The sequence below is a fragment of the Peromyscus leucopus genome, chromosome 1 (genome assembly GCF_004664715.2).
Source record: "Peromyscus leucopus breed LL Stock chromosome 1, UCI_PerLeu_2.1, whole genome shotgun sequence".
Classification (NCBI taxonomy): domain Eukaryota; kingdom Metazoa; phylum Chordata; class Mammalia; order Rodentia; family Cricetidae; genus Peromyscus; species Peromyscus leucopus.
In genome coordinates, this window is record NC_051063.1 from 33,787,271 (window position 1) to 33,814,028 (window position 26,758).

Here is a 26,758-nt window from a genome sequence, read left to right on the forward strand (position 1 = left end):
AATGGCATGTCACTTAATACAAATCATTAGATATCAAAATACTACCACTGCATTAAAGAAATTGTTATTCTTACACTTTTACATTTAAAAAAAAAGCTGGTTCTGAGCTAAGAAACTATGGTTTATCAAAAGTACACATATCAAACAATACTCTAAAAAAATACCCCCCCCAAATCTACTGACAGATAAGTTCTAAGATGAAAATTATATGAGGAAGCAGTAGAATAATCAGCCAGAGTTTATAGTCTAGCTGATAAAAAAAAATTTCAAGGGAAAATGATATTTAGCATTATGGTATGTTTTTTGCAATGTAAGATTTTGAATATTTTAATTCCATAATAAACTAAATGAAACATTACTTTTAGGAAGTAATTTTTTCAAACGTAATTTTTCTTGTTTTTTGAGACAGGGTTTCTCTGTGTAACAGTACTACCTGTCCCAGAATTCACAGAGATCCGCCTGCCTCTACCTCCTAAGTGCTAGGATTAAAGGCATGTGCCACCACTGCCCAGCTTCAAATGTAATTTTTATAGAACTTATGTAATATAGTCTTAGATATGATCACTGTAACTTCCAAAAGTCAATGTTTTCCAATAAATTCTACCTCACTAGGTCACTAATAAACAAGAGGTCACTAATAAACAAGACCTACTTAATCTATTGACATATTTCTTGTAATATAAAGCTAGTGCCCAGTGATGGCACAAGCCGGTAATTCCAGCACTAGGGAGGGAGAGGCAGTCAGATCTCTGTTAGTTTGAGACCAGAGAAACTGGTCTATATATTGACTTCTGGGACAGCCAGGGCTTTCTACAAAAACAAATAAACAAAAATACCCAAATATATTTGGTACTTCACAGCCCTGCAAAACATTAACTTCAATACAAAATACATCAATGAATATAAAACAGTAATGACTAGTTTTTTTGTTCCAACTTAACAACTAGAACCAACAAATCAAACTCAATCATTCAGGGGGAATCAATATCAAGAAAAATAATTTCTACAAAAAAGGACGTACAACTGTTTTACCTTTCCTTGTTTAACAATGTAATAGGGATTACTTCGAGAAAACCCAGCACTTTCAAGGAGATTCATCACATCATTTTTCCTGTTAATAAACAATGAAGATTTCAAGATAAATAATTTTTAAAGCAACTAACAATAAGCAAATTAGCTGCTAAGTTACTTAGCATTAGGAACTACATAGAAACTGAACCCTCAGAGAAACCAGGGACTGCATGTTCATACTAACAACTGATTGCTGAATATGAGGTAGTTTATCTCGTGTTTTTTGTGAACAAACTGTAAACATCAAGACAAATGCTTACGTGACCATCTTCTTATCTAGGAAATACTGATCTTTTTTGGCACCAATAACTCTTCGAAGTGAAACTTCCTCTTTATCAATCTAAGAAAAAATAAAAGCCCAAAGACAGTCAAGTAGACATCTTTTTAAGTAAATTCATTTTAAAGTCTTTGATCACAACTATTTTAGAATTACAACAATCTCTCTAAAGATACTATGAATATTTAGAAAAATTTTTTCTTACAATTGCTTTACATACTCCTTTGTTTACTTGAGTAGTCATTAAAATTTAAACACAAAATCCATAGACACACTACTTATTTACCTTAGCATAAACTAAATTATAAATCTTCAGTGCTTATAATTTTAAACATTGAAAAATTAGCCATTGCATAAAATTCTCAACATTATTTTTAAAAAGAAATTAACTATCACTTACTGGTAACCGGTTGTCTGAATTGTCAAAAATGATTTCCACAAAAGCAGAAATAACACGAGGACCTGTACCCTCCTAAAACATTAAAAAAAAAAAAGGCAGATTTTTAACTTAGGTGGTATTTTTATATTATTTAATACCATTTTAAAGTCTGCACAGATAGACATGCTGGTGTACACCTGTGATTTCAGCACTGGAGAGACTAAGGTGGGAGATTGACTTTTAGTTCAACATCAGCCTAGGCTACACAGTAAGACCCTTTCTTAAGACAAGCAACCCCCCACAACACACACAAAGCTTAGTGCATACTAAGCATGACTCAATGGAGGAAAAACTTCCACCACACTAGTACATATCCTGAGTGCTAAATATTAAAGGCATTAAATCAGAATGACAAAACATTGTAGCTAGAGTTTTCCTGCCTTGCCCACAGTCAGGACAAATCTTTGTCACCCGCCAGTCCCACAGCCGCTCAGACCCAACCAAGTAAACACAGAAACTTATATTGCATACAAACTGTATGGCCGTGGCAGGCTTCTTGGTAATTGTTCTTATAGCTTAAATTAATCCATTTCCATAAATCTATACCTTGCTACGTGGCTGGTGGCTTACCGGCGTCTTCCCATGCTGCTTGTCATGGTGGCAGCTGGCAGTGTCTCTGCCTCAACCTTCTGCTTCCCAGAACTCTCCTCTCTCCTTGTCCCACCTACTTCCTGCCTGGCCACTGGCCAATCAGTGTTTTATTTATTGACTAATCAGAGCAATTTGACATACAGACCATCCCACAGCCAAACATCCTTACTAAATATTTTTTATTCTGAATAAGAACTATACAAAAAATATAAAGACAAAATATTGTTATGGTTTGGATATGAAGTATTCCTACCAAAAGACTCACACTGAAGTTTTGGGCCTTCATGGGACCACTATTTTTGAGGCAGGGCCAAACAAGAAGTAGTGTAGTAGGGATCTATCTTTGAGGGCTGTATTATGGCCCAGGTCTCTGACATTGTTTTTTGTTTCATTTTTTGAGACAGAGTCTCACTATATAGCCCAGGCTGGCCTCCCACTCAGAGATCTATGTTGTCTCTGCCTCCCAAGTGCTGGGATTAAAGGTATGTGCCACAATGTCCAGCTCTGCTTCTTGTCCACCATGAAATGAGTAGACCTGTCAGACATTCCCACTCCCATGATGCTCTGACTCGTTATGCGGCTGAGCAACAGAAACAAGGACCAGGGACGATGAAACTATGAACAAAATAAATCTTTCTGCCCTGAAGTTGTTTATGCTAGGTAGTTTATCACAGCAACAACGCTACTGCAGACATACTTTCTGGGGCTACTTTATTAGGGCACAATAGCCTGCAGCCACCTAATTCTACCAGTTTGCTAATATGTAATATACATTAAGGATCTTTTCTTGTAGCCTCATCTTGATACTGGAAAGGAACACTAAGAAACTGTGTGATGATTACTGAAAATCTGTTTTTTAAACACATGAGGCATAGTTTGAGATTTTAAATCTGCTAACAGAAATACACACATTTAAGGTGCCACATTCAGACCACTCTGTGACACAACTACATACCAAGTCCAGATAACTTACCATCATATCTCCTCAGCTCAGCTCATTCACTGTATCAAATCACTACTTATTTTCTAGAAATGGGGAAGTGCAGGCAAAACTAGCATGAGGACCTGAGTCTGAATAAACAGCACTCACATAAAAGCTAGGCACAACAGCCATGTCTGTAACCCCAGTATTTGGAGGGCAGGAAACAAAGGCAAAGAAAGACGCCCAGGAGCTCACTGAGACCTCACCTCAAAAAAATAATGCAGACAGCAACAGAGGAAAACACCTGATCTTGACATGTGGCCTTTAACCCTACCCCAACACACTCTCCCCCACCTAAAAGATTTGTTCTTTTAATGCCAATCTGAGAAGCCTAGTGAGTGTTCTATACTGTATCAGTTTTGATTATTGGGCTACAAACACAAAACAAAAAGGAAAAAAAAAAATCATTGATTAAAAAGGACTTCCTATATGTAAGAAACATCATTTAGATATACTGTGCAATCTTATTATCTGATCTTAAAACTAATTATATACAATATGTAAACAAGCTAAATTGTGGTGTATCATTACAGCCATTTATAATTTCTTATTCTAATAAAATTTATAACAACTTTCCTTATAGGTTTTGTTTTGTAGTGCTGGGGATCTGATGAGGAATATTAGTTTAAAATGTGTTACATTGTTTATGCTGTAGAATATTTGTTCAATGATGCAGACATGTTGCATTCTTTTATGTTGTATTTGTTTAACTCTGTAAAGCTGTTTTACTTTGCCTGTCTAAAACACTTGATTGGTCTAACAAAGCTGAACGGCCAATAGCTAGAGAGGAGAGAGGATAGCCAGGGCTGGCACACAGAATAGGGAAACAAGAGCAAAGGGGGGGGGTGGTTGGGGAGATTTTAGCTCAGTGGTAGAGCACCCCTGGGTTCAGTCCTGGAGACAAAAAAAAGGAGAAAAAGAGAGGATGCCAGGGGCCAGCCACACAGCCAGCCACGCAGTAAGAAAGGAAGAAAGACATATAGAATAACAAAGGTTAAAAAGCCTAGAGGCAAAATGTAGAAGACAAACGGGTTAATTTAAGTTAGAAAAACTAGCTAGAATTAAGCCAAGATAAGGCTGGACATTTTTAAGTAAAAATAAGTCTCTGTGCTATTTATTTGGGAGCTGGGTGGAGGGTCCCCAAAGAGTAAAATAAAAAATCAACTACAGGAATCAATCTATGACCTCAAACATGCTAGGCAAGCATTCTACCACTGAACTACATTACTAGCCCTAAATATACTGTTTCCCACATTGAAAAGAGGAGGTACTAATACAAATATGAACTTCATTAGGTTTGCAATGGTAATTTCTCTATGCCCTCAACTTCCAGCTGTGTATCTTAAGGCTCCCCAATCTGCAATTCTTCTTTGTCCTCAGCAAACCTGTCTATAGAACCAATAGTCTTACAGAAATGTAAATGGGCTGAAGAAATAGATCAGTGGTTAAGAACACCTACTGTTCTTGCCGAGGACCTAGGTTCAGTTCCCAGCACCCACACAGCGTGGCTTATAATCACCTGAAATTCCAGTTTCAATGAATCCAATGCCCTCTCTAGTTTCTCAAGCAACCTGCACTCATTTGATACACATAACAGAGAAGCAGGCAGGCACACCAACAATAATTTTTAAAAAGCAAAATCTGAAAAAGTTCATATGGAAGGAATATATATAACTTTCTTCTAACTATTATGAAATTATTAGGCCTTTATCTGGCACTGATGTAGAACAATAAATTTTATAAGAGAATAGCACACTTAAGGAATTAATACTACATCATGCTCACAAAGGATTTGTAATTTGAACTTTTTAAAAAAGATGTATTTATCTTTACTTTGCATGTACAGGTGTTTTGCCTGCATATGCATAACACACCATATGTGTGCCTGGTGCCCAGAGGCCAGAAGGAGATACAGACGTTTGTGAGCCACCATGTGGGTGCTGGAAATAGAGCCAAGACCCCTGGAAGAGCAGCCAGTGCTCTTAACTATTGAACTATCTTTCCAGTCCTTCCTCACCCAACTCCCTTTTTAAAAACAGGATCTCACACTGTAGCTCAAGCTGGCTTGGAACTATGAAAGCCCTGGGTGGCCTCAAACTCAAGGCAATCCTGTATCTTTCAAGAGCTGCAATTACAGTGAGCTGCCATGCCCAGCAAATTTTTTTCAAAGCAAGGACTGACAATGTATGCTTAAAAATACTTAACAATGAATGTCTTAAAGAGTCTCACTCACATGCAATAAAGCCAATCGCTGCTCCGGGCGAAGATGACTGAATTCATCACTAAGAACAAACTGAATGGCTAAAAACACAAAAATAAGGCTATTAGTACATTCCAAAGGAGGATTTGCAGCTTATTCATAACCCTGTATCTTAACAGAATGTAACGTATCAGGTAATAGACATTGCAGATAAACTGTTTCACATATAAACAAAATGACTGCAGACAATTTTCCAGTATATCAGACTAATCTGGTAGGGGGGGATGATATATCAAGAAACTAAGCTTTCACTGAAATACAAAAAGACATTCAAATATCCCCCCCCCCAAAAAAAAAAGAAAAAGAAACGAGAGAAGGAGAAGGTAGGTCAACTCCCTAATAAAAGTATATACTATACTAATTAATTAGGTCAACACTATAAAGCCATGCACTATAGAATAACAAACTACATAAACAGGCTACACAAGGTTTTAATCACCTTAAAAAAAAGTCCTCTTGCCTAATAACAGTACAATGATGTACTGCTAAATCTGAACACATTTCTGTGAACTAAGAAATACAGGGAACTGTTTCAAATTCCCAGCTCTTGCTGCACTGCTTATACCACACTTCTGTGAGAACTAGCCCTACATTCCATACAAAATACCTAACCGATGGACCACTCACTGTCCAAGATACGGTTATTTTAGCTATTCTGGTCCAGATCTACCCAAGAGATCTCTAAAATACCATCAGTGTAAGAACGAGGGAGGAACACTCATGTATGATGTTATGCGCTTTGACAGACTGGTTGCAACACCCTCACCTGGGATGGGTGGATTCGCACTGTCCTCCTTTCCCTGGGATCTGAGGTGCATGCTTTACTTCAATCTGCTCTCTGACCATCACCAAATTACAACCATTTCAGGACTTTCAGTATCCTTCAGGAACATGTGTAAAGGGACAGAACCTTTACTCCTACTAAACCGGTTCACAAGCACTATTAACTAAGCTAACATTTTTAACCCCTCCTTATAGTCCAAGTCCACTGATTTTTTTTTCTCCTCAAAGGACTTGTTAAAGGCATGTTATTTTTAATACATTTTTATCATCTTTAAACAGGTATCAGTATTTTTACTACACTGCTCTATCCTTCTCAGAATCCATCCAAGATATACCCCGAACAAGTGTTTCTGCTTTCTCACAAAGCCAGACCGAAGACAGATAATTCAGACCCACATACCCTAACCCACTACACTAAACCACAACTATGTATGACTTCTTAGGTTTCGTGCAGATATAATCTCAAAAATCAATCATTTTAATAAACTATTAAAGACACTTGAGGGCTGGAGAGATGGCTCAGCAGTTAAGAGCACAGACTGCTCTTCCAGAGGACTCCAGTTCGATTCCCAGCACCCATATGGCAGCTCACAACTGTCTCTAATTCCAGTTCCATGGACCCAACATCCATGGCAAAACACTAATGCATATATATGTATGTGTGTATGTGTGTGTGTGTGTGTGTATGAATGGAAAGACACTTGAGTCTTCATATAATTAAAATCCAAAAATCTATACTTACCATAAAAAAAGTTGCTTTTTCCAGATCCATTTCTGCCCACTATAAAATTTCAAAAAGTACAGATTAGTTCATATAAAAAAGTCAATTTAAAATTACTAAATCTATTTTTAAAAATTTCCATAACTTTTTTTTTAATTTGGGAATTTCATATCACAAACCCCAAGCATATTCACTTTCCAGTCCTCCCAGGTATGCCCCGCCCTCTACTTTAAAATTTTAAATGCAACTTCTTAACACTTAATATTGAAATTAAAAAGTGGTGGGTAAAAGAAACAGAGCTGTAGCCAGGCAGCAGTGGCACATGCCTTTAATCCCAGCACCCAGGAGGCAGAGCCAGGTGGATCTCTCTGAGTTTGAGGCCAGCCTGGTCTACAGAGCGAGATCCAGGACAGGCTCCAAAACTACACAGAGAAACCCTGTCTCGAAAAACCAAAAAGAAAGAAAAGAAAGAAACAGAGCAGTAATTACCTACTAAATTTAATCTTTATATAATTTTTAGGTAGTTTTTGCTTGTTCTGTTTTGAAACCAGGTCTTCCTACACAGCCCTGGTTGGTCTGGTACTCACTATGTAGTACAGGCTAGCTTCTAATTTTGTAATCCTGCTGCCTCAGCTTTCCAGATGCTGAAATTATAGGCACGCACTACCACACCTGACTGTAAAGTTTTTCTTTTTGTTAGTTTTCAGTGTGTGTTGTGTGTGTGTGTACACCCATGCACACATGGAAGACAAAAGTCAACACAGGTGTCTTCCTCTCTTGCTCATCCTAATTTTTGAGGTGGCCTCTCCCTGAACCTGGAACTCACCATTTCAGCTAGCCCAACTGGCTACCACCCCATACAGCTGAACTCTAGGCCGTGTTAAGGTCCCAGACCCACACTGACAGGCCCCACTTCTTGTGCACTGAAACCTGAACTCCAGTCTCAGGCCTGCACAGCAAGCACTCTACCCACTAAGCCACCCCTCGGAGTTGATTCTTTTGCTCTCTCCCCCAACAGTTTAAATGGGAGCAATGCTACCTGACATTGGTAACATAAAAATGCCACGAAAAACTGCATGTAAATTATACACGATATTTTTAGCAATTTGGATTCACATATTGTTAACTGTCTCATGCTACCTACTTATGATCAACCCTACACACTGATGCAGCCTAATGAAATCACAAAAGTGGAGACAATTATAAGGCACTTCTTTTGTGTGTGTTTTGTTTTGTTTGGCTGGTCTCAAACTCAAAGAGATCCTCTGGCTCCCAGTTCAGGGAATAAAGTTGTGCATCACCATGCCCACTATAAGGCGTGTTTTTAAAAGATATTTCACTTTTTTTTCCCCCTGAGACAGGGTTTCTCTGTGTAGCCCTGGCTGTCCTGGGCCTTGCTTTGTAGATCAGGCTGGCCTCATAACTCACAGAGATCCACCTGTCTCTGCCTCCCCTGAGAGTGCGCCACCACACCTAGCAGAAATCTTATTTATAAGTGTGTGTATGTGTGTGTGCGCACTCTCAACAACAAGTTTGAGCAAAGAGTGCTAGGAACTGACGACTGGTTCTCTACAAAAGCAGAATGTGCTTTTAACTGCTGAGTTACCTCTCCAGCTCTGTAAGGCACTTTTTCACTACCTGAATTTGAATGACAGAAATTATACACATTTGGCTTTCACGGGCCAAATCCTAGGAAATATGAGTACCAAACTGCCACCTTGATGATTAGTAGAAAGAATAATCCATTAGTTTATAGCAGTAATAGTAAGAAAAATAAGATCTCTTGCTTAGAAGGAAGCACCTACTGTCAAGTGATAAAAAGCCAAAGAATACTAGAAATAGAAAAATCATTTTGTAACTCTCAGACTAAAAACAAAACTCATCTATAAATGCTAAGCATAAAGACAATTTTTAAAAGCACTGGCTCCTCTTCCAGAGGTCCTGAATTCAGTTCCAAACACCCACATCTGTCTGTAACTCCAGTTCCAGAAATCTGATACTTTCTTCTAATCTCCAGTCACCATGCATGCATGTGTTACAGACATGCAGGCAAAACACCCATATACATAGAATAGAATAAAATAAATTTAAAAATAGAGTAGTTTCATGATCTAAAAGTGTCTCCCCATATTTACAAGGGGGAAAAGTATCTCCCTGTACTAGTGTGTGTGGTGGGGGGGGGGAACCAAGGCAGTGAAAACATTGGCTATGACCCTGATTAGTTAACAGTGTATCAACAGCACCAATAAGCAGTAAACTGACTTCCTGTCTCCAAAAATGATACTGTGAGAACACAGGGCACTATAGTACTTTTCAGAAACAACATTATAAAAGACAAAAAATACCAAGCACAGTGGTACACACCTGTAATCTAAACACTCTGAAGGCTAAAGGATGGGGATTTCCAGTTAATTGTAGTCTGGGCGACACAGCAAAGCACTATCTCAAAACTAAATAAATTAAAAGTAAATAAATAAATTTAAATAGAAAACACCTTCCATGGGTGGATAATGCCCTACCTCCCAGTAGCCAAATGTTATTAAAAGAAGACTCTAGTACCAAATATAGGATACAAGCTGTTGATCAGGGAAGCCCCAAGTCCCCCCAACATTACAGGCTACTGTCAATATAACTGGCTGCCCACTACAAACATATTGTAAGATGCTACTGCTGAAGACACCACATACTCGGGTTGCAAGACAATGAGAAATCAAGTTGTATCTTAGCTGGTTTCCTTTCGACTGGATAAGTTTCATAGTGCTGCCAAGTACTACAGTAGATGTTGGGGGAGAAAAGTCATCAACGGTCCTAACCCAGCTGTAGGCCTCATAAACTACAATGATGACCTGTCTGGTAAGATATGCCCAGTGGTGTTAAGAGTGGCATGACTACTGTAGGGTAACCAACAGCTTTCTGGCTGGATGCGAGGCTCCCTCCACAGGTGGAGACTTTAGGTCTGGGACTGTAAACTTAGACAAAAGCTGTGGTTGAGGTAGTCACAGGTCCCAGGGAAGAATCTACTATAGTTCTGCTAAACGGACATGACCGTTTTTTTTTTTTTTTTTTGGTTTTGTTCTTAAGATTTTGTTTTTTATGTGTATGGGTATTTTGACTGCAAGTATATCTGGGTACTACACGCATACCTGGTGTCTGTGGGATTCAGAAAAGGGCATCAGATTCTCTGGAACTCGAGCTACGGACAGTTGTTAACTACCATGTGGTTGCTAGGACCAGGGTCATCTGAAGGAGCAGTCAGTGCCCTTAATTGCTGGGCCATTTCTTCGGCCCCTAAATGGGAACAGTATAAAACTGCCTACTAAACATTATGTTTGCGCCTGTAGATTAGTGCTGCTCTCAGACTTCTTCAGAGAAGCTTCATTCTGTAAAGGGCAGTGGTTAATGCAGTGACTCACAATTAGCTCAAGGCAGAGACTATAAATGGATCATCTCTATCATCCTTCAAGGCTCAGGGAAAATCACAGAAGAGGAGGCAGAAACAATGCAAAAGCCAGAGAGGATGGGAAGGAGTGCTGTGGAAGCATGTCTTATAGACATGACATGGCCACTAGTCATCAATTCACTGCAGCTATGATCACCCGCACAAGATTAGACCCAGCATCACTTCATCACAGTTGGCTAATAAGCTCCTGAGTCCCCATCACTCACTGAGGTAGTTAATGTGCACTGAGAAGAAAGTGTCATTTTCTTCAGTGGTACTGCCACTGATAAGTTGCCAGGCTCCAATAAATAAACAGCCCTAGACTCGTACTTCTGTAAGCAACCATAATTCAATTCAATGGATCGGAAAAGAAAAATAGGTAGGAGAGGGCTTGTCAGGAAGCAGGGCTTCAGTCTGTGGTGGGAACAAGGGTAAGGGAAATAGGGGGTTTTGTGAAAACTCATTATATACATGTATGAAATTGTCAAATAAATTTTGAAAAAAATGAAGGTTGTTGAAGTGTTCCAGATTAAAGGCTCTTAAAGAAACATGACAATTAAACCTAATAGTTAATAATAAACTGGATCTTGTATTGGGGGGGTGGGGTTCCTGTAAAAAAACACTTCTAGGTCTACTAAAAAAACTAAAACCTGTGGAGAATGATATCATTAAGCTTATTTAAGATAATGACTACAAGAATATCCCTATCTTGCAAAGTACCCATTGAAGTAAGAGGCAAAAAATGCACATACCTGGTCGGGGATTTAAAAAGTATAATGAGAAAAAAGTACAATGATTGAAACTAGGCATTCATTCCCATTGGGAAATTTTTCTGTGAAGTCAAAATTATTCCTAAATAAAAGCTGAGAAGATCATCAAGTAAGTATAAGTACTTAAAATGACAACTGAAGCTACAGAAATGGTTAAGAGCACAGTGCTCCTGTAGAGGACCTAAAGTTCGTTTCCTAGCACCCACATCAGGTGGCTCACAACCACCTCTAACTCCAGCTGCAGGGAATCTAATGCTTTCTGTGTGTGCGCACACACAACCTTAAAAATAAGTCACAATTCATTAATAACTGGAAAAAAATTAAGTATCTCTATAAAATGTATTCTTATTCATAGAATAAAACACTAAAATCTTAAAGGATGCTAGACATTTAATAAAAAAGTCATTCAAGAACTATGCTGAGCTAGGCATAGTGGCACATTCCTGTAGTTCTCGTACTCAGAAGGCAGAGAAAGGAGGATTGCAGCAAGTTTCAGATCAGCTCAATCTCCAGCACTGAGGCAGCGGGACCTTGAGTTTGATGTCAGACTGGGCTACACAAGACTATATGAAAAATAAAATTACTCTAGCTGGGTATGGTGATACACATCTATAATCCTAACACTTAAAAGGCAGAAGCAGTATTACAGCCAAGTGTGAGGCCAACCTGATCTAGAGAGGGACTTCCAGGCCAGCCAGGGATACAAAGTAAAAACAAACAAATAAAAAACTGCCTCAAGTAACAAAAACAAACTTTTATTCTGGGTGAAAAAAATAGCAGATTGTCAACATGTTGAAAGAAGAACCCATTTTCATTTAATAAAGCTTAAATAAGTCTACGCACTTATGGAATCCTGAAGTCGACAGTTTCTATAGACTCCCAACTGGGAAACAACCAATAGGTTGTTTCAGCCTATTCCAGACATACATTTAAGCCAGGCCTGTGGATAACTAAAGGAAGTTGTAACTCCACAACTCCTTCAGAGTTTTGTATGCAGAGCAAAACATTCCAAAAGCCTGAAGGAATAAATGCCTTATGTAGTAAACTATGACCTATGAATGGCAGCCATTGATAGACAAATCCCTCTCCAGCCTTCTCTCTTCTGACCTTTCCAAGGCATAGCAGGTCCAGAAAATCTGTTTGGAAGTTATTCAACATGACAACAAACCAAATGTGTCTTCTTTAAAAAACTGAGAGATGGCTCAGTTGTTAAGAGCCCTTGTTGTTATTACAGAGGACCTGGGTTCACTTCTTAGCACCCACATGGTGGTTCACAACCATGTCTTAACTCCAATTTCAGGAGATTTCTGACTTTGTAGGCATAAAGCATGAACACAGTAGACTGACACAAATGCAGGCAAAACAATCATACACATTGTGGTAGTTCGAATGAGAATGGTCTCCAGTTGGTGAAACTGTTTGGGAAGGATTAGGAAGTGAGGCCTTGTTGGAGGAAGTATGTTACAGGGGACAGGCTTTGAGGTTTCAGAAGCCCACAGAGTGCCATTCCCACTTAGCTCTACCTTGTGCTTGTATATCAAGGTGTGAGGACTCAGCTACTGTTCCTGTCCCACTCCTGACTGCAGCCATGCTTCTCGCCACCATGGTCATGGACTCTAGCCCTCTGAAACTGTACATCCCAAATAAACTCTTTCTAGAAGTTGCCTTAGTCATAGTATTTATTATCACAGCAACAGAAAAGACAAAATAAATCAAAGAAAAGGTTGGTATCAGCTTCTCCACATCACTGTTGCCCTTAGATTGCACCTTCCATTAAAGCCCGCCTTTTCTGTCTTCTAGAAAAATCAGGGTTAAGGCAAGTCTTTCTCATTTAACATTTATTTGTGTATCTATGTGCCAGGTATGTGCATGCGTGCGTGCATGCACAAGGAAGCCAAAAGATCCCCAAAGCTGGATTACAGGTGGTTTTCAGCCTCCTGATGTGGGTGTTGGCAACCCAATGCAGGTTCTCTGGAATAGCAGCAAATGCTCCTAACAACTGAGTCATCACGCCAGCCCCCAGTTTTTCTTATTAACAATATGGAGCAGAACATGATATATTCCTGTAATCCCAGCACATGGGAGGCTGAGGCAAGAGGATCATAAATTTAAGGCCAAGCTTGTGCTATACAGTGCAACTCTGCCTCAAAATGAAAGAAAGGAAGGAAGGAAGGAAGGAAGGAAGGAAGGAAGGAAGGAAGGAAGGAAGGAAGAGGAAGGAAGAAAGAAAGGAAGAAAGAAAGAAAGAAAGAAAGAAAGAAAGAAAGAAAGAAAGAAATTTATTAACAAATACTTCTTATTAAAAGGCTGGCAGAAGGGACCCTAAAAAGTATATACAAATCATCCATAATATCCATAGGGGATTGATTCTAAGAGAGCTCTCCTCTCCAGCCACAGATACCAAAATCTGAGTATACTCAAATCCCTTTAATAAAATGTGACAACATGTACATACAAACACACAGGTCCTCTCTGGATTATTTATATATCCAATGCTATGGTTAAATAAGAGATTAAAACTCTGATCCTTTTGTTGTACTCTGCCAGGAAAGGCTATATAACCATCATACTATACTGCTTTAGGGAACAATGACAAGAAAAAAGTGTTTGTACAGGCTATGAAGGGCAACTTTTTCCCTTCTAATTAACCTTCACTGGGTACTTGGTTATATCTGAAGACTGAGGACAAGGAGATGCAAGGTAAACGGTATTTGGACTATCACAGATTCAAACATCAGCACAAGAGATATTTGCTTTCAAATCTTTTTTTTTATTTATTTATTATGTATACAGTGTTCTGCTTGCATGCACCCCTGAGGGCCAGAAGAGGGCACCAGATCTCATTACAGATGGTTGTGAGCCACCATGTGGTTGCTGGGAATTGAACTTAGGACCTTTGGAAGAGCAGCCAGTGCTCTTAACCTCTGAGCCATCTCTCCAGCCCAAATCTTTTTTTTTTTTTTTTTTTTGATCAAAATCATTAAAACAAAGTAGCTTTTTTTTTAAAAAGATTTACTTATTTCATCATTTGTGTATGAGTATTTTACCTGTATGTATGAATGTACATCATGTGTGTGTGTGTGCCTGGTGCCTCAAACTGGAATTACGGATGGTTATAAACCATCACTTGGGTGCTGGGAACCAAATGGGTCCTCCACAAGTGATCTTAACTGCTGAGCCATCTCTCTAGATCCTAACTATTTTTAAAGTCAATTTTACTACATAATTATTTTCTACTTTATTCACATAATAAAAACTTTTCATGTTTCTCACATTAAAGTATCTTTTTAATTTAAAAAAAAAAAGTACCAATAAAACCACTTCAAGTACATCTTAGTAAAAACATTAAAGAATTCTTATTTTCCTCTCAAAAGGAACTGTTATGTTTTGAGCAAAGCCCGACCGATAGCAACTAAAACAAAGATATTTAACAGACCTTAAGACACATAATTCTAGATAAGGACCACTATCTCACAGATCACCTACAAAACCATATAACTGAAACATTAAGGTGTTTTTCACCTTAGAAGGAAAATAAATAATGTAAAATCTAGTAATGTTTCTTTTTCCCCATTAAATATTTTCAGACTGGCAAACATCAAAATGCAACAAAATGTTAACACAATCTTGCTACTTCCACAGCATATTGATTCAATTAATAATCTTCTGTAGCTAGAACACAGAACAGTTTCCTCTATTCCCACAAAGGGTTGCAGCTCATGTACCGAGGGCAGAAAAAGCCTACTCTCCAATTTTTGTTTTTACTTATTTAATATCAAGGTCCTGCTATACTGACTGGGTTGGTCCGGAATCCCTGAACTCAAGCAATCCTCTCACTTGAGCCTCCTAAGTAGCTGGAACCACATCTGGGCCACACCTGGATTTCCTTTATTATTTTACACAATGTCTGCCTCTCTAAAGACCTTCTATGAACACTGGCATTCATCATTTCCCCTCAACTGATTCTGCATGCAAACCTCACCTATCCCATGGACTGCATGCAAACCTCACCTATCCCATGGACTGAATATTAGGAGGTGACTAAGGCTGGATGAGGTCCTGAGGTATATGTTAGCTGTCAACTGGGCAGAAATGAGGCCTCATCAGAACTCAATCATGCTCGCACCACACACACACACACACACACACACACACACACACACACACACACACAGACTTCTATCCTCCAGAACTGTCTAAGTCATCAACCTAGCAAACTGCAACAAGGATCCTGTAATAGCCAAACTGTCAATACTACAATCTGTTTCTGATGTCTAAAAGCACTCATTTCATCCATCCTTTAAAAATTCAGCAGAATGTGTTAACAGCTCTAATAGCAAAAGAGACTTTAAACAAACAAAAATCTTAATAACTAAGCACTGTTAATGACAACAACCATATACCTTCTCTAAATCTTTCCAACAGCCTTACAAGACAGGAATGATGTCTACTCGGTCACAAAGAAATTGGCAAGGGAATGACTGAGGACAACCTGTGCCTAAGCCACCTTTCAAAGAAAGCAATAGTGAGCACTTGAACAGAACAAAGCAGGCCAAACGTCTAACTCCCAGTCATCACAACTCAAAGCTTCAAAAACATAGGCTCTCACACATAAAGGGCTCTCAATCAACATCCCCACACATGCTGGGCAAGCACTTCTACTACTGAGCCTACACCACCAGCCCCCAAAATGATTTACCTCTGACTGAGTGACCTAAACATTTTATTCTATAAAATAAGCAATTCATCGGCGCAGAAAAGAGAAAGAAATTTCGTAGAGAAACGCTTAATGTTCAAAGACATTTCTGTCTTAGGCCTAGAGACAGAGTACACTTGTCTATCAACTCTAAATCTGACATTAAAACTAAGAACACTTACCAATAACATTATGTTTTGAACTGAAGGGATCTACAATTGTTTGATCTCGGTAACTTCGGAAACCCTGGATAATCACCTAGTAAAAAGAGACAGCCTTCAGAACACGCATAGCTGAACTTCCATGGCAACATTCTTTCCATTTCTCGCTTCTCGTTTAACACGAAACAGAAACATTCCATTTCGCTTTGGAGCGTGCACGTTAAAGATCTGCCAAAGCCCTTCCGATTATCCGCAACCACGGCTGGTGCAGCGTGGACGGGGGAGGAGAAGCTCTCAAAATGAAGAGCTGTGCAGGGTAACCTGCGACACCGAACTCTGCAGCGCTATCTAAAGGTGTAGCAAGCCGGCGAGGGGGTCCCAGCCTGCCTGACTCCAAGCTCGGAGGGGGCACCCTTCAGTCAGACCAGGAAAAAAAGGGGGGAGGGGGTGCTCAGAGTCTGACACGTCCTGCAGAAAAAAACACGGCCAGACGCGTGCGCACGGGCTCATCCCTGCGGCGGCCTCCTGCGCGGGAAGACCATTTTGACAGAAGTAAACAACTGAGCGATCGGGCGCGACGCGTTCTGTAACGAGGGTCCGCCCTTCGCGGGGACGGCCGGCAAAGGCGGGGTGGTGACAGTCTGCGGCGCAGCCGGGCCCCGAGGCCGCCTTCCCACGCGGCGGCCTGTGCCCCGCCATCCCTGCACCGGGACGCGGCCCGCCGCAGCCCCTCACCAGCTCGCAGCCCGCGGCGCCCGAGAAGGCCGGGCCTCTGCACGCCAGCCGCCGCTCCCGGCGCTGCTCCGCTCCGCTCGCTCCACAGCCCGGCGCCCTGAGGGGAGGCTCGGGCTGCGGCGGGACCCTCGGCCCGCCGGGGACCCTCGGCCCGCCCGGGGCCCGCTCCCCCCGACCCGCGGGTCGCGCCAGGACACCCCGCCTCCCGCGGCCCGTGAGGACGCAGGGCGCCAGCCCCTACCTGCTTGATGTACATGGCTCCGCGACCCCCGGCAGGGAGAAGCTTCCCTCAGGACAGCGACAGCGCGGCCGCAGACACCCGAGCGCCGCAGGCCAGCCCCCTCCCACTGGGCTCCGCTCGCTCCCGCTCGCTCTCCTGCGGCCGAACAAAATGGCGGCCGCCGCGGGGGCGGAGCCCGCGGCCGGGCGGAACCACTCCGGGATCGCCACAGATCGCAGGGGGGGTCGGGGCCAGCCCCGCTCGGAAGCGTCGCGAAGACCGCTCTCCCGCGGCCCTCCCTGGCGGGTTTCGCGTGATAAGCTGGCTGAGGGCGTACGGTTGGCTGAGAACTAGCCGGGGCGCCGGCTCGGAGGAGCCTTGCCGGGAAGGCTGGCCCGAACCACCTCCGCACGCGCGGACTATGGTCGCGCTCGCCGGGGGCGGGGCCTGCTCGGCGCCAAAGCCTAGAGGGAGCCGAGCGGAGCCAATCGCCGAGCGCGCCAGGGGTCACGCGCTCGCCCGGCTGCTTAATAAGGGTGGCCTAGCGGGCTAGCGCCCGACTTGAATGTGGGTCTCATTGAGACGGCCGGAATTCGGTGCTCGGAATCTCCGCGGCTCCATTATTCTCTTCATTACCTTAGAGCGCCGCCTGCTGGTTCCGAGCCTCCGGACAGCTCCGAGAGGACTGGAGCATGCTAGAAGATTGGAAGGTTTTGTGTTTGATTGGGGAGATTGTTTTTGTTTTGTTTTTCCGGGGCCAGCTCTAGGGCTGGCCTTGAATTCGCCTTGTAGCGGAGGATGGCCTTGAACTCGTTATCTTTATCCTTCCCCTTTAAGTGCTGAGATAATAGATGTGCCCGCACCACCACATTAGGCTTAAAATTTAATGATGTGCTAGGCGTGATGGCACAAAAATGCCTTTAATCCCAGTGCTCGGGAGGCAGAGGCAGGCGGATCTCTTAGTTCGAGGCCAGCCTGGTCTCCAAAGTGAATTCCAGGACAGCTGGGGCTATTACCCCTGTTTCGAAAATAATAATAATGATAATATTAATGATGATGATAATGTGGTAATATCCCGTGAGCCATAACATCTCCAAGTCTAGAAAGGATTGTACAATGCCACAAAGCAATTTCTTGAAATGTGGTAGGTATCCTTAAATGTATAGAATCTTTCAGTCCTAGGCTTTCCTGGAACTCACTCTGTAGAGCAGACTAGCCTTGAACTCAGAGATCCACCTTCCTCTGCCTCCCCAGTGCTGGGATTAAAGAGTGTGCCACCACATCCAACTAATGTTCACTGTCTTATCGATGTAGGACGTATAGTTCTGGGCCACTCTAAAAATTGGGACTGCCTAGTTTGGTCCTGGTCTCCGTTCCTGCTGCCTGAGGCAGTTCTCACCCTCCTAATTTCTAGACTCAACTGCCAGTCTTGCCTTGTGCTCCACTGGGAATCCTTTATCTGAAACATTGGCCAAATTCAACCCAAAGTTTGAGAAAAAGAAAGAAAAAATATGTTTTAAAAAGGAAATGGTTCTATTTAAAAGTTTCCCTTGGGGATTAATGTGAGGTTTTAGGTATTTCGTGAACAGAGTTCTAAGCTTTCAATTCCTAGGGATGAGGGCTGGTGATTTAGGAAGTCTGCTGTACAAATTCAAAATTATTTTTGTTGTATTGTATATATGTTTCTACGTCTGTTTAAAATTTTTTGTATATTGATACAAATGTAAAAATATTTTTGTCATACTGTATATATGTTTCTACTTCTGTTTAGAATATTTTGTATATTGATGCAAATTAAGGTTATTTTTGGCATATTGCACTATACATTTCTGTCTCTGGTTAAGATATTTTTGTATATTGTCACAATTTTGAGGTCATTGTTCCTATACTGTACCTCTGTTTAGAGATTGTTTATTTTCATGATGTGAAGCTTTAGTCTTTAAGCTATATAGGTTAATAGTCATCCATGTTTGTCATACTTATAGTTATGTTAGTTAGGTTTTCTAGGTGTGCAGAGATATATTCCACAAAGATAGGTAATCTCTAAATACTTCCTAGTCTAGAAAATATGGCATTTAAATGTTTTAATAACTTAGAATTCTGTCAGCACCGATCTACTCCCGAGAGGGTGTTGGCACTGAAGACACTCCATATGGAGTTTGTTTTCTTCTTGGCAAAACTGGCCTATTGGGGAAAAAAAATGCCCTTGCCTTGGCTGCTGACAGTAAGCATGCTGTCCATTCCAGACAAGCAGGACCCAAGGAAAAGCTACTGCTGAACCTTGCCAAGATGGGGTAGGACAGTCCTTCAAATTTTCTTGCTTCTGAAAATGGTCTGCAGATATTCGAGGCCTGTAGCCAAAGTTGGATGCCCCAACATTGCAGGAAAACATTGACTGTCCAGGCAGCCAGCTGTCTCTGTCACTCCTTGCATTTTTCCGAAGTCTCTTGTTTGCACTTTCTGCTTACTCGGGTAATATTACTTTCCTTCTCAGATCTTCGATGGAGTTGAAGACTGGATAATTACAGTTACAGTCCTCTTGAATCTTAGCTAAATGCACATTAGGTACAAGACTTAGACTCATCAGGACAACTACTGGAGTAATCTCTGTAATTTGCCAACTACCTGTGGTCTGGACATCAAGAATGTATTTCTTGCTTGATCTTGTTCTTGTCGGTTATAGTTCCATTTTTGTTTATTACCTGTTCTTTCTTGATAATTATTCTTATATATAGTTTTATATTAAGATTAGAACCTTCTTAATTAGACAAAAGAGGGGAAGCATTGTGGGAATTCTATCCGTTTAGCCAACGGTATTGGGGTGACTAGCCCTATGGATGTGGTCTTCTCTGGGTACAGGGCCAGATAAGAATTGAGGAGGAGGCTTGCACACTCTCTATGATGGTGGAAGGCTCCCTGACCCCCAGACACTGCTCGGTGACCTGGTCTGGACCTTTTCCCATCCCCCCTGGTGGATGAAGAGGTAGCTGCACCACTTCATTCTGTATTCTTGTGTTATATTTATTCATCCTTTAATAAATAAGTCTTGGTTGAAGCTTTCTTGCTGGATGATCTGCTCATGGCTAAACTTTTGGCTCCACTTTCCTACTGAAGGCACTTGTATATCTTGGGATAAACAATAGCAACATCTGTTGGAAATGATTCACCATCTAGCTGCTCTCAAGGACATGATGGTTTTACTTAAGGATTGTTTTGCTGTTTTTCTCATTTTCACAGAGTTAAGGGGACCAGCTGTCCCAGACAAGGAGTCTTGGAGGGCACTTTGAGACAAACATGTTTGTGTCTGACATGATGGGGAGGGCAGATATGCTTCCACAGTCAGATTCTCAGTGGAGTTCAACAGCATATGACATAATTTACAGATACAGTGTTCATTATATCATTGATACAATAATGTTAGTTGTACATACGGTTCATAAGTATGTCATTGCACTCATGGAATAATCTTTTACATTTAAAGATTATACTCTGATAATGGCAAATTTTCTTCTAAAGCATGGTGTTTGATTGTAACATCCCATGCCATTTTAATTTAATTAATAATATTAAAAATACTATGCTAAAATTTTATTCTTAATTTTCTTTTCTTTCTGTAAAGCTTTAGGCAAGTCTTGTTTGGACAGTGTGCACAATACCTGGATTTGGACTTTCTCTCCATGTGGAAATTGGATGTTTTATTAGGCATGCCTAACTTACTTCCTCAACTGTGATTACTGATGATCATAGTACTTTATGAGAATTTGAAATTTTACTGTGTCTCTAAATCTTATACCTTTCCCCATTTTTGCATCCTATTGTTTGGTAATGATTTCTTAAACTGTCTCTTAAATTGACATTATTTTAGAAAAAGGTATTACTCATATTTTCATTACTTTTGCTTGCTCTCACACTCATAAATTGCACAATTTAACACCTGCATCAGAATTTATAATAAATATTCTTGTCTTCTTTTGTAAAAAAAAAATAATAATAATAAAAAAATAAATAAATAAATAAGTCCTGATCCAAGACTTCTGTGGATTGCCACTTTAGAAGTCCTCGGCCCCTTCCCCAGCATTGCGTGGACTAGCCTGTGGCACACATCTATGAGCCCAGAACTCTCAGGAGGTGGAGGTGTGATCAAAAGTTCAAGTTCATCTTCTACCACATAGCAGATTCGAATGAGACCCTATCTGAAAATAAAATGAAACCAAGAGAACTTGCGCAATGGCTTCCATGGCAATGCTACTTTTGCTTCCTGTCTTAGGCCTTTACACACGTTATACAGTTAGCTTGTGTAATTGTAAAAGTAGGAAGAAAAGATTTTTTAACCCTAAAATATCAAATAGTGATTTTAGAAATGTATCTGTTGCCTTGTTTATATGTAGTTATTGTCTCTCTCCATGACAGTACAATCCAAGAGATGGAGAATTTAATTTTGTCCCTGTTGTTTCCTTCAGCAATTCGTTTGCACAAAGTAGCCAAAACTCATAAATGAAAATGCACAGCACAGTCCTTGCCACAGTGCTTGCTCATGTCTGACAGCTCTGACCCTAATGTCAAGTGATGTGAAGGACATCACAAAAAAACACCATTAAGCAATAAAAAAGACACTAGCATGTCAAGATGAATGTGAAGTGGGACACTAATCAGCAAAACAGGGATCTGTGACGACCATTAAGCAATAAAAAGCGCAATACACAGAGAAATGTCTCAAAAACAAAAAAAAAAAAAAAAAAAAAAAAAAAGAATGATTTTTTGTTCTGTTTTTAAATTTTATTCATTTATTATGTATATGGTGTTCTGTCTGCATGTATGCCTGCATGCCAGAAGAGGGCACCAGATCTCAATACAGGTGGTTGTGAGCCCCGATGTGGTTGCTGGAAACTGAACTCATGACCTCTGGAAGAGCAATCAGCACTCTTAACCTCTGAGCCATCTCTCCAGGCCCTGAATTACTTTTCTTTTTAATGCTAACAGAAGAAAACAACACAAGGTCTACAAAGCATATGGAATAAGAAGGTTGTAGGGTTTTTGGTGCAAAAAGTTTAACAAAATTGTACGTGAACATTTATAGCACCTCAGTCACAGTAGCTGAAAAGTAAGGGTACAGGTAGTTCATACAGAAGGTGCTCTCAGCCAGCAGAGTAATGGGGTAGGGGAGATGAGACAGAGAAAAGAGAACACCAGCAGTAGGTCCTCTGGGGTCAATCCCACTGGGAAACTCAGGGGAAATCAGTACAATGTGTCTTAAAATTGTCATAGCAAAGCACAGGGCAACTTGAAAATTGCCTTCAGAAAGCTTGACTTCCCAACAGAATTTCAACTCTACTTGGCTGTGCAGCCTCCCCTTCGCCTCAGAGGAAGAGGAGAAGCAGAGAATTGAGCTGTATTGGTACAGCACTTACGGATGGAGTTTACACACAAGGAGCTATCTGCAGCTTGCTGTTCTAAGGACCTGTGTTTGGGGTGGGATTTTTTTTTTTTTTTAACATATGCAACCAAGTTAGCCTGAAACTTGCTGTGCAGCTCAGTTGGCCTGAAACTCTTGATCCTCTCACCTCTAGGGCACTGGGATTACAGACAGAGAGCCACTATGCTGTGTATCTTTAATCTTCCATTGATTGTGAATGTTTACACACCTTTGTCTTGTTGCCTAACCTGGATGTCACCCTCTATACAGGCAGACTGTTGGTCAACCTAAAATGTATCATATAATCTCTTGAAATTAAGCAGTAGCTTACACATTTGTCAGTAGTTTATCTTTAACCAAGAAATGTGACCATCATGGCTGTGCAAGAAAAAAAAAGACACACTTAGACACTTTGAAATGTATACTCTGCTGACCTGGCCTTCCCTCACCTCTGGTTTTGTGCATCCTTGAGAAGGAAACTAGAGAGGTGGCATTATCTCTAGACAAGATGTTGAGGTGAACATCAGCTATAGAGATACACTGAGCTAAAGAACTAGAAGTTATGAAATTAAATCCCTACTGTCTGCAGATCATGCCTGAGGTCACAGCTATCTTTGGGATTACTTTATTAAAAGAAAAATAAGCAGTCATTGGGAGTCCTGGTCATATTATGTCATCTGAGATGGTTTTAGAGTCACCATAATGGCTTCTGGAGAGCAAAGCTAGTGATTCTGGTATCTGGAGAGGAAGACCGTGTCTTCCTGCCCAACCTCTGTCCTAAATAAGTAACACAATGCCATCATATACAAGCATACAGCCCGGACAATGTCCCCTGTATGACTAGATTACCAGGACAATGCTACTGTGATGGCTAAATTGTCAACTTGACACAACCTGAATCACCTGGGCAGAGAGCCTCAGTGAATGATTATCTACATCAGGTTAGCCTAATAGCATGCCTGCAGAGGATCAGTCTCTGTCATTTGTATGGGAAGACCCACCCAATAAATGTGGATGCCACCTTCTAGTAGTGGCCAGTTAAAAGGGCATGGAAGCAGGAACACCTCTGCTTTTTTGCTTGCTTGGTTTTACTGTCACTGGTGAGTTCATTTCTCCTGCTGCTGCTGCTGATGATGATGATGATGATAATGATGTTGATGATGATGATGATGATGATGATGATGATGATGAGTCCTTCCCTAATATTAGAACCAGTGTCTTTGGGCTTCCAACATGGACTGAAGACCAGGTAACTCTAGGACTCCTCAAGGCCTTTGGCACCAGATTGGGACTGCTGAGACACCCAGCCTCACAGGCTGAGCAACTACTAGGTCCTCAGCCTCTCTAGTGTGGAACAGCTATTGTTGGACTACTCTGTAAGCCAATTGGAAATCCTCTTCCATTGTACATTCACTCTGTATGCTCTGATCCTGAGCCTACACAGGACCCTCACCTGTACAGCCACCACATACAACTAGGCAGCCAAAAGAGTGCCTCCAATATAGCTGGGTGGAGTGCTCTGCAGAGTTTCTGAATGCCATCCCCATAGTAGTGCAATGTGAAGACCTGAATATGGTGGTATTCTATTTGTACTGAAATGTGATTTTAATTGTATGTTAATAAATAAAGTTGCCTGGGGGTCAGAGTTATTAGAGCCATAGAAAGAGTGTGGCAGTGGTGGCGCATGCCTTTAATCCCATAGATCTCTGTGTGTTCAAGGATACAGCCAGCATTGGAGACATACGCCTTTAAGACCTGGAGGGCTGTAGTTATAGGCAGTGACAAGGCAGTCATGTGTTTGGGTTTACAACCAATGAGAAGGCAGAACAGAAAGACTATTTAAAGACATACACACAGGAAGTAGTCTCTTTCAGAGAACTAGGAGCACCGTAGGAAGGGTAAGGTTTTTGCTCTGAGCTCTGACCTCTTGGCTTTCTCTTTTACATTGGGTCTGTGTTTCTTATTTAATAAGACTGTTGGTTACATCTACACCTGAAGATAAGGATTTTGAATAAAATCACCCTCAAATATGAAAGCATCAAGAAAGGAGAGCACTAATGAATGCAGATGCTCTTGGTCTCTGTCTTAGTCACTGTTGAATTGCTGTAAGGAGAAACCATGACCAAAGGAACTCTTGTAAAAGAAAGCATTTAACTGGGGGCTTGCTTACAGTTGTAGAGGTTTAGCCCATAATGACCACTGCAGGAAGCAGGCAGGAATTGGTTCCGAGAGCTAAATGCTTTTTGTAGAGTTGTACTGGCTAGTACAGCTAGTAACACTATTGTCTAACTATTACATAGGAGATAAAGAGGCAAGTTCAAACCCTGAAGAAACACTTCGAAAGAAAGGACATAGGATCTAAAAATGATGGAAGAGGGTGGAGAGATGGCTTAGCCATTAACAGCACTTATTCTTGTAGAGGACTGGGGTTCTCTTCCCAGCACCCACATGGAGGCTTACAACCATCTGTACCTCTAGTTCCAAGGGACCTCATACCCTCTTCTGAACTCTGCAGACACTGCACCAGTGTGATCCACAGACACATGTGCAGCCAAACCACCCATAAACACAAAATAAAAATGAACAAATCATTTAAAATATATGTATTTATTGTGTCTGTGTGTGCTTGTATGTGCACACGTGGAGGTCACAAGACGAGTTTATGGAACTGGTTCTCTTCTTGGGGTGGGTCCCGAGACTGAACGCAGGTCACCAGGTTTACACAACAAGCACATTTATTTACTCTCTGAGCATCCCACCAGCTGTCTTAGTGACTGTTGTCGTTCTCAATCGTGCAGATGATCAAAGAATGTAATTTAGGCTCCAGAATGTAATGTAGGCTCTAGCAGCAGGGAAGTCCAGCGTCTGATGGACTGAAGCTTGGATGGCCATTTAGAATCATATTTATTGATTATTACACAAAAGTTATTTTTTTGGGTAAAATACATTCCTCATACCAAAGACACTTTGATATATTCTATATGTTCCCCGAAGGAAATCATTATACCCCTGCAACCATTAGTCCTTATTACGTGCTGTTTGCAGTGCCCAATAATGCAAGTGTGCCAGCATAGTCTTGTGACCAAAGTAATGCAATGGATGGAGAACCCCTTCAGAAAAACAACTCTATAATCATAGAAAACAATCACTGTTCTCTGCTATGATTTCTCCAAGGTCTAAGTACCTCCAGCAAACAACTACCACATTCTAGTGTTGCCCTAGATACAGAGAGAAACAACTGTTTCATTTTAATGTTTGCCCTGGATACAATGACTCTACAGATTCCCACTAACAAGTTAGTGTTTCTGTTGCTGTGATGAGACACCTTGACCAAGGCAACTCTTACAAAAGAAGGTGTTTGATTGGGCTTGCTTACCGTTTCAGGGTCTTAGGCCATTATCATCATGGCAGGGAGCACAGTGGCACAAAGCAGACCTGCTACTGGACAAGCAGCTGAGAGTTCTACATCCTGATCCTCAGGCAGTAAGAGAGAGGAGGCAGAGAGGGCTGGACCTGGTGCAGGCTTCGGAAACCTCAAAGCCCACCACCAGTGACACACTTCTTCCAACAATCCATGCCTTCCAATCGTTTCCAACAATTCCACTCTCTGCTAACTAAGCACTCAAATGCATGAGCCTATGGGGACCATTCTTCTTCAAACCTCCACACCAACCCTTCACTAAATACTCTCCTCCTCTCCTCTCCTCTCCTCTCCTCTCCTCTCCTCCCTCCCCCCCCCCCCCCCCCCCCCCCCCCCCCCCTCCTCTCCTCTCCTCTCCTCTCCTCTCCTCTGTAGCTAGTTTTCCTGCCTGACCCACAGTCAGGACAAATCTATGTCACCCCCCAGTCCCACAGCCACTCAGACCCAACCAAGCTAAACACAGAGACTTATATTGCTTACAAACTGTATGGCTGGGTAGGCTTTTTGCTAACTGTTCTTACAGATTAAATTAATCCATTTCTATAAATCTATACCTTGCCACGTGGCTCGTAGGCTTACCGGTGTCTTCACATGCTGTTTGTCATGGCAGCGGCTGGCAGTGACTCCTTCGCCTTCACCTTTCTGTTCTTTCTTTTCTCCTCTCTGTTAGTCCCGCTATTCTTCCTGCCTAGCCACTGGCCAATCAGTGTTTTATTTATTGACCAATCAGAGCAATTTGACATACAGACCATCCCACAGCACTACTCTCCTCTCCTCCC

General features: G+C 41.3%; 1 protein-coding gene across 2 annotated transcripts in view; it reads right to left on the bottom strand.

Annotated features, from left to right (window-relative positions):
- Smc3 (structural maintenance of chromosomes 3) overlaps window positions 1–17,329 on the bottom strand; it is a 42,342-nt gene extending 25,013 nt beyond the window's left edge. Inside the window, exons 1-7 of one of the 2 annotated variants that reach the window (XM_028875064.2) lie at window positions 17,167–17,329; window positions 16,212–16,287; window positions 7,146–7,184; window positions 5,594–5,661; window positions 1,749–1,820; window positions 1,332–1,411; window positions 1,033–1,111 (exon numbers count right to left, since the gene is read on the bottom strand). In XM_028875064.2, the coding sequence (XP_028730897.1) occupies window positions 1,033–1,111; window positions 1,332–1,411; window positions 1,749–1,820; window positions 5,594–5,661; window positions 7,146–7,184; window positions 16,212–16,287; window positions 17,167–17,181 (429 nt within the window). In that variant the 5' untranslated portion in view covers window positions 17,182–17,329. Of the gene's footprint in view, window positions 1–1,032; window positions 1,112–1,331; window positions 1,412–1,748; window positions 1,821–5,593; window positions 5,662–6,386; window positions 6,502–7,145; window positions 7,185–16,211; window positions 16,288–17,166 lie in introns of those variants that run through there. The other variant, XM_028875065.2, reaches the window with a different exon arrangement.
- Between the last annotated feature and the right edge of the window lie 9,429 nt (window positions 17,330–26,758).